Here is a 9,196-nt window from a genome sequence, read left to right on the forward strand (position 1 = left end):
GTCATTGTGTCAAAAAACAGTTGTGTCCCATGAGCAAAGATGAAATAATTTTTCATAAAACAGAGAGATGTCTCCAGCTGTAATAGACCTCCTTGATCATGATTCCAGGATTCTTGGCATTATGGTTTTTTTTGTGAGATGTTTTTGTTGTCTGTTAAAAGACAAAGTCTTGGCAGGGTTGGTAGGATGATCAACAGCTCGGGTTTCAACAAGTTAAGTTATTCAGGCAGAAATGCTTGCCAAAAATGTGATAATACCAGATGGTAATTGGTTGTAAAAGGGTGAAAGGAGAATACATTAATTGATTATCATCTGCATAAGAAGGATAGGGAAAAGCTCTGAGAGGTGATCATTTTGCAAAGTGATTTGGTGAAAAGGAGTATAAATGGGCCAGGTACTGATAACAACTAGTTGGTGTGTAGAGTACTCACGTCCACTCCTCTAGAGTGAGTAGAGCAAAGCAATGTTCACTTTTTAATGGCATTCGCTCTCTTATTCTTTGCATGTTTACTAAGATGCAATATGCTTTAAGGCGTTTCATCAGCTAGAACTGGATGCCAGGTACAGGCATTAAACATAGGGTTGTAAACGATTAATCGCGATTAATCGAATCCAAAATAAAAGTTTGTGTTTACATAATATATGTGTGTGTATTGTGTATAATTATTTTGTATATATAAATACACACACATACATGTATATATTTGAGAAATATTTGCATTTATATACTGCATATATATTTTTATATGATTTATATTATATATAAATAGAACTATTTTATATATAAATAAAATTTTTTTCTTAAATATATACATGCATGTGTGTGTATTTATATACAAAATAATTATTTTATAGTAGAAATAAAAATGTTAAATACAGCATTTACAAATACAGAAAAAAAAAACGAATACAAGGACATGTCTACAGTAAAAAAAATATCTAACAACAGTAGTCGCGTTTCCATTACAGATTTGCGCAAATGTTTTGCGCTATTATCTAAATATCGATAAAAAACTATTGCGAAATGACGGCGTTTCCATTAACCGATGTTATGCGACTAAAACGTCCTTTTTTCTCTCGCGATAAGTCATTCCAAAAATCACGGCAGCGGACGTTGGTTTATATAATCTCACAGCCACCGCATTAGACATTTTTATTATTAATGGAAGGAGACGTACGTCCAAGCATTAATGGCAGGGAAAGACCCTTATTCCAAACGAAATATAAGGAGTTTCTGGGTGTTTCACCCTCATTTCTGCGCTGAGGTTTTGATTGTGGCATTTCTTTGAAGTTTAGAATCCAGTATTCCTATAGGCTAATTATTGTTTCTTTTATGAATTTAATAAAGAACGCTGTCTCCTATTCCAAACGATCCATGTAGGCTACTTTTGTGTCCATTCGTTTTTCCCTTTTTAAACCCGTAATTGAAAAACGAAAAATAAACGGTTGTCTTTTTAAAACGCAAAGTTGAACACCACAATTTTAATTTGAACTGGCTACACCAACTGCTGCGCAAAAAAGTAAATATCGACGAATTTTCAGATGTTTGTTTAATGACTTTTTCCCCCTTTATTAAACATGTAAAATATTCACAAATTAATATGGAAAAGATGTTGATTTTACTGGTTTTCTAAGGCCAAATTAGAACCTGGAATTGACATTTTCCCGCAGTGCTGAATAAGAAGAGCCATTAATATTATTAAACTATTGTTTTCTAACTCGGCTAAAAACATCTCCATCTCCGCTGTTAAGCAGATGCGCTTTTAGAGAGAAATGCACCTTTCATACGGATTACTTGATCAGAACAAAATGTATAGCTTTCGATTCGAATTTGTTCGTTTTAAAGTGGACATTTCAAGCTTTAGCTACATAGGCTATATTTAGTTTCAGTTCTCGCGCTCCAGTTCACGGAGATCATGAAAACGCGCCTGATTGTTTTATTTTATTTTACAAAAGCACAACATTTTCTTGTTATTGTTTACAACTATAAACGTAGTTACAAATAATGTATTATTATTTTCTGTATGACCAGAAATTATAGAGTAGGCTATATTAAGTTGTTTCACTGTTAATAGGAAAATGTTCACGCCCGCGCCTCCGTGCCATGTAGCCTAGTGTGCGCTCCACACTCCACACATACCCTTAGATATGCGTCAAAATATTGTGTTTATTTGTGATAATCTCAGCTCTGTATTATTATTGTCTAACCCGTATTATGAATGACATTTGACGAATTGGTTTGTTCCTTTTTTTTGGATAAAAGCCTCATCTAAATATGTAGCCTATGTTATAATGATGATAATTATTATTATTTGCGTACACGGACCCCAAACACACCGCGTCTTCTAAGTCAGGTGACTGTAAATGCGCAAAAACTGTTTCCATTGCAGTTTTGCGAAATATTCCTTTTTCGAATTGGCTGAAAAACCTCCTCATGCGAGCGTAAAAACTTTTTTGCGATAAACGAGAGTTTTTGCGAAATTGACGTGTTTCCATTGAGCGTATTTTCAATTCGCAATTTCAATTTGCGCAATTTGAAGGGTAATGGAAACGCGGCTACTGATTTAACATTTGTAATTTAACTGTATAATGGGATATCCAATTGTCAGAGCCTTGGTTTAGTGTTTTGCATTGTTGGCGTGTGATGGTTCATTCGATCTGGGTCCCGCCTTTTTTTCTTTCCATCATCTCCCGGTCTTCTTTCTATTCTGCTGTAAAGTTTCAAAAAGCTTAAAATGTCACATTCTAGTATTTTTCAATCTGTATTTCCACTTCAGGACCCAAGACACTTTAAATCCGAGAAGACATCCCGGGGTTCACTGCAGGAGGGGTGGAGAGACACGCAGGACCCCGTCATGTGCTCCTATAAGCTGGTGACCGTGAAGTTCGAGGTGTGGGGACTTCAGACACGTGTGGAACAGTTTGTGCACAAGGTCACTTCCACCCTTCCACATGCATATCCCAGACGAGCCCCCAAAAATCCCAACCTTGCAGTTGCTCTCACTGCAGATCCCTCAGATCTATAGATAGATGTGTCCATCTGGCTGTGCCTACCATAATATTGCATGGACAAATTCCTGAATCATCAGCTTTTTCGTTGTTTTGGAACAACATTCTTGTCAACCAATCAGATTTTAGGTTTGGGATTAGTCATCTTTCCACTGGAGCTAGGGCTTTAACTACATTACTGTTAACCTTTAATTTTTTCCTGATGTTAGTGCTAGATTAGGGTTATTGTTAGAATTGGGGTAACACAAGAATTGGAGTGTTTTTGGTCTGTTTATTTTGACAATTAATTCTCCAGGACCAACACTTGTCCTACTTTGCAAAATACTTAGCAAAATCACAATCACCATATATTTGAACCTGTCTTTCTCTAGGTGGTGAGGGATGTGCTGTTGCTGGGTCATAGACAGGCTTTCGCCTGGGTTGACGAGTGGATTGGTAAGTTTGGCATTGACAAGCCTGTCATCTAATCAGGCTTGCTGTTTATTCATCTCTTTACCTTCATGGTGGTTTCTTTTGTGTTGACTGTCCCAGAGTCATGACTAACAAACCTCACAGATGTGTCGTGATCCATAGCTCTCAACTGAGTTTAGTCTTGCATGAGTCACTTCAAGAACAAGTGGACAGTAAAGAGATGTTTCACTTGCTTTTTAAAGATGTTCATGTTCTCGTCAAAGACCTTGACCAAACTGATTAGATGACACCTCTTTAACAAATTTAGTCATGAACACTGAAAGTGTTCAGATTACAGAAAGCAAAGCCATTCTCTCCACACAAAAAAAAAGTAGACAGCGAGAGGGAGGGAGCGTTTTTTTTGTCTCTTTCAAGCTTTTTGCGTTCTCAGTGAACTCCTAAAGTTGCAGTGTGTGCCATGGAGATCACTGCGGGTAGTTACCTTATTTTCCGGACTATAAGTCGCTCCGGAGTATAAGGCGCATCAGTAAAAAAAAATGCGTCATGATGATGAAAAAACAACAACATATAACTCGCACTGGACTATAAGTCGCATTTATTTAGAAATTTATTTCACAAAATCCAAGACCAAGAACAGACATTTAATCTGGAAAGGCAAGTTATTCAGCTCCACAATAGCACACAGAACAACAGGCTGAATAGGTGTCCGGTGTGTTAACGTAACACATTAACAGTTATTCAGCTGCACAATAGCATAAAGAACATGTACCTGGGAGGCTGAATAGGCTAAATTAACATAAGCCAGCGAGTCCAACAAGCAAGTTACCGGTAAGCAAGTTCACCAAGCTCCCGATCTCATTCCACAACACTGAATCCATTGAATTCTTCATCGGTGTCGCTTCTGAACTACTCCGCACACTAGAGCGCCCTCTCGCGGCTGTAGACGGTATTGTTTTCTCTTGGTTCATCTCAGTCAGTATGAATTAATTTTGATATATAAGTCGCACCTGACTATAAGTCGCAGGACCAGCCAAACTATGAAAAAAAGTGCGACTTATAGTCCAGAAAATACGGTAGTTGGTTGAATTAGAGCAGAGGTGACCATTAACCAATCCTGCTTTTGGAGGGCCACCTTCCTGCAGAGGTTAGCTTTAGCCCTAAATAAATACATGAACCTGAACCAGTTCAATCAAGGTCTCAAGGATCACTAAAAACTTCTAGTCCGATAGGTTGGAGCTTAAAGGGATGGTTCGGAGTAATTACAACCTAGGGTCCTTTGCACCATGACCTCGAGCCAAACACCAAAACCCCCAGAAGCTTTTTTTTCTTCCTTGGTCGAACATTATTAAAGTTAGAGCTTATTTAGAGATATCAGCCGAATGGCTTAGTGCAGGCGCTAACTGATCCTAGTTTGTATCTCGTAAATTACCCAACTAATAATGCCCCGAATGGTACCAAACTTCCACAGTAGTACAAATTGGTTCTGTACTCATAAAACAAGGCATTGGAAAGTTTGTAAGTATATCAGGAGTTTATTTAAATAACACTTGCCTGATGGCTTATGCTACCGCTAACAAGGACGTCAAGGTCACTTCTGTTATTTGGGAAAAGCAAGTAAAAGCCGGGAACAATCGCGCTCGGACCACAGCAAACGAGCCCAGTGTGAGTTAGGGGTAATCAGTCTTACTTTTTCGCCTTTCAATTTAGACCGGTCTACGTTTTTATGTACTGTAACTGACTTGAAAAAGATATGAACCGTCTTAAAGAAAAAAAAATGGATGACTCTTAGCAGGTCATGCAACCGGGTTTAGTGCAATATACTATGCATGGACTTTGCCTCCATGTTTAAGATGTCCACTATACACCACTAATAGAACTTTCTTTGCTTGGGTGTTTAAAGACATGACAATGGAGGAAGTGAGAGAATATGAGCGAGCCACACAGGAGGCCACCAATAAGAAGCTGGGCACCTTTCCCCCAGCTATCTCCATCAGCCAGACGCCCCTGCCGGCCTGCGCTCGCAGCGGGCCGTCCAGCGCTCCCTCCACACCCCTCTCCACTGAAGCTCCAGACTTCCTATCTGTGCCCAAGGACAGACCAAGGAAGAAGTCGGCTCCGGAGACCCTGACTCTTCCCGACCCAGCACGAAGAGACTCTGCCTTCCGCCTTCCCAGTCTCTTTTCCTGGGGTTCCAGCCACCCGCAACCTCAGTAAACCACAGTTCTGGCCTTAGTTTATGAAAACACACCCCAGTAATGTGTTTGTTTGACACAACGTGAATCAATCTCTCTTTAAATACGTAAGGTTTCCCAAACACACACACTTACAAACACACACACATATGCACAGAGTGGCTTTTTAACCAGTGCAACCTCATATTTTACACTGGGAGTTAATTTACAATAGGCCAAAAAGTGCATTCTGATTTACAAAAACTACAGATCACTGTTAAAATATCTCAGGAGTTGTCCCATTGATAGACAGAGTTGAATCTTTTACCTTTTTTTTTTTTTTTCAGTTTCCTTCCTGCTGAGCCATTTTCTTTCCCTACATATGTTGAATATGGAGAGGATTTGTAGCCACTGTTGTTTTTGCTGTAGTGGTGTATTTAATGGTATATTCTGCTCGGTTAATATTTCAGTTGTGATCTTACGTTAACGTGACTTTTTATCCTCAGGCTTCAGAATTTCTCACTAAAATTAATATGTGTTTGACCATGTACTGTAAATATCTCATTTATAAGAATGTAGGGTTCAATTTGATAGTGGTTTCACTATGCTCTTGTCTTTAACTTTGATCTGTCCCATTCCCATGGACTCAGAAAAAACCAAGTGATGCCAACTTTACTGACCTAGCCCTTTCGCTTGGTCCGTTGTTTAACAATACTGGAACTCGTCTGTACATACTGTAGTTTATCTTCATAATATATTTGTTAGATTGAGGAGCATCTGCCATGTAACTGAGTATCCTGTTCTACATTATACTGTATGCTTTAGGTTTGGATTTCTGTGATGCATTATCCATGAATATGAATGAAAACGAAGTCCTCAAAGAATGCTTGATTAAGTAGATTGTTGTATAATCTTTGAGCTCTAAGGAATGTTTGCTGCTGCTGGCCAATGTATACTTTGTAAATTGGAAAGCTCTTGTACTCTTGCTGGTTCCCGCATATCTGTTCTTTTAAACTTAAACACTCTTTTCTAAAGGATTCAGAAATGCATTTGCCAACTCTTGGGAAATCGTGCTTTTGATGTCAACTGCCAATGTGAAATTAAAGCATTTGCTACAGTATCTGTTGGGAATTCTACTTCATTCCAGTTTCACCAATATCTTTGCTGTGTGTGTGGAAATCCTAAAGTTACAAACCCTTATGAATGGAAGAAATTGCAATATGGCGGAATAAATCCTGCCTTGTAAATAAAAGAACCAATTGCTGATCGGTAAAGTCATCAGTAAAGTCATCACTGCAGCTTCCAGTAGTGGACTTGTTCTGCATTAGTTGGTCTAGCCTGAAGAATACGTTTTTTTTTTTTTTTTTTTTTAATTGGGCATAAGAAACCACATTTATGAGACCGCTTTGGATAATTTAAAGTTTCCCCAGTTAAAAAGATTTGAGGTGGACTTGCATGACCGAATTAGCTGCATCAGTCACTAAACTGCCATTTATAAATCCTCTCCCGTGGCCTTATTGGATTGTAAAGTTCAATCTTATGCACACTTCAGAATCTCAGCGGAAGAAGAAGGCCATCTGGGTACTTTTTGCCAACTGTTTGTTTAGGAGTACTGTGAATTCGGCATACTATTGTCACATACTGTTTTTCACCTACTATATAGTAGGGAAGTATGCAATTTTAGATGCAGCCTTTGCTTTTACCCTTATCCTACAGGCCATTTTGACTTATGACATGTCAGCCTGATGCCTGTTATTTTTAAAGCATTTAAGGATTTGTTCACTTTCAAAAAAAAAAAATTGCTGATAATTTACTCACCCCCGATGTCATCCAAGATATCCATGTCTTTCTTTCTTCAGTCAAAAAGAAATTTAGGTTTTAGAGGAAAACATTCTAGGATTTTTTTCCACACAGAATGGACTTCAATGGCAACCAACTCTCCCAATGTTCAAAAGAAGGTTCAAATGTCCGTCTCAATTCATCTTCAAAGTCTCGACACGATCCCAGTCGAGAAATAAGGGTCATTTTCCAAAATTTTTTTTACATGTATATACTTTTTAACCACAATTGTTTGTCTTGTGCTGGTCTGAGACGCGCCACGCATTACGTCGGAAAGGTCACGAAAAATAAAAATAAATTAAAACAAAGATGTCGGACGATTTTGAAGTTGGAGGAGAAAATGAGATGGAGTTTTTCGCACTTCCCTACTTTTTTGAACCGGAGTACAGACAAATAACCGTGACCTTTCCAACGTGATGACGTAAAGCTTGGCGCGTCGCAGACCAGCACAAGACGAACAATTGTGGTTAAAAAGTATATACATTTAAAAAAATAAATAGAAAATGGCCGATCGTTTGGCTGGATAAGACCCTTATTTCTCGACTGGGATCGTGTCGAGACTTTGAAGCTGCATTGAGACGGATATTTGAACCTTCTTTTGAACATTGGGATCGTTGGTTGCCATTGAAGTCCATTCTGTGTAGAAAAAGCCTGGAATGTTTTCCTCAAAAACCTAAATTTCTTTTCGACTGAAGAAAGAAAGACATGTATATCTTGAATGACATCGGGGTGAGAAAATGATCAGCAAAACATTTTTGAAAGTGAACTAATCCTTTAACAAATTAGATCAAGTCTGCGTTATTCTTTAACAGGAAGCAAAAAAAAAATGAATATTAATTTTTTTAAAGATTAAACTTCACTTTAAATTACTGAAATAATATTTAGTTGCATGAGCATAAACATTGTTTTTGATGACTACTGTGAATCTGCATTGCATCCACCAACCGCCTGACGTCCTGTCAATGACCACTATACCTGAAAAGAACAATTTTACCCTCTTCAGTCCACAGAATGTTACGCCATTTCTCTTTGGGCCAATCGATGTGTTCCCGGACAAATTTGAACTGATTCAGTTTTTTTTTTCAACAATGGTGCTTTACAGAGGCGTCTTGCTGTTAGCTTAGCTTCAATCAAACGTCTTCTGACTAACTGTACAGGTCATTTTAGTTCATCTTTCATCTTTCTGGAGGTGATGATTGGCTGAATCTTTGCCATTTTGACTATTCTTCGATCTGTTTTAACACTAGTTGCTCTGTTTCCCCGCAGTGTTTCAGGTTTTTCTTGCCATTTTAAAGCATTTGAGATCATTTTAGCTAAGCATCATTAAATGTGCTGCACTAAATACGTTTCCCCCTCTCCAATCCACTTTTTAAAAAAAATCAAATTACATTGTTCCTCTGAACAATGTTTGGAACGGTCCATTTTACTTAGCAATTCAGGAGTAAATTTATTTTATATCAATGTGAGAAACAACTTTTAAGTGTGCATTACCGCCACCTTCTGATATGGAGTGTGGATCACAATAGTCTTTACTCACTACTCTTTAAATAAATACATATATAAAACCAATAAATAACTACATAAATATCTAATTACATGATTAATATTAATACATTATCATTCACATCATTATTAAATACAACTTTCTAAGACAACTTAACTCATATCCTTCTAATAAGCCCTGTTTTATTCAAAAACACAAATATTGCTCTATGCCCTGAATTCATTTGTAATATTTATTTAATTTCAAATCTAATTGTTTCTTT

The 9,196-nt window shown here is 37.7% G+C and overlaps 1 protein-coding gene across 2 annotated transcripts in view; it reads left to right on the top strand.

Moving 5' to 3' along the window:
• pitpnc1a (phosphatidylinositol transfer protein cytoplasmic 1a) overlaps positions 1-6,710 on the top strand; it is a 112,328-nt gene extending 105,618 nt beyond the window's left edge. For both annotated transcript variants that reach the window (XM_079624005.1, XM_079624004.1), the window contains 3 exons: positions 2,778-2,933; positions 3,381-3,444; positions 5,321-6,710. In XM_079624005.1, the coding sequence (XP_079480131.1) occupies positions 2,778-2,933; positions 3,381-3,444; positions 5,321-5,634 (534 nt within the window). In that variant the 3' untranslated portion in view covers positions 5,635-6,710. The remainder of the gene's footprint in view (positions 1-2,777; positions 2,934-3,380; positions 3,445-5,320) is intronic.
• The last annotated feature ends 2,486 nt before the right edge of the window (positions 6,711-9,196 follow it).

The sequence above is a fragment of the Phoxinus phoxinus genome (assembly GCF_949152265.1).
Source record: "Phoxinus phoxinus genome assembly, chromosome: 1".
Classification (NCBI taxonomy): Eukaryota; Metazoa; Chordata; class Actinopteri; order Cypriniformes; family Leuciscidae; genus Phoxinus; species Phoxinus phoxinus.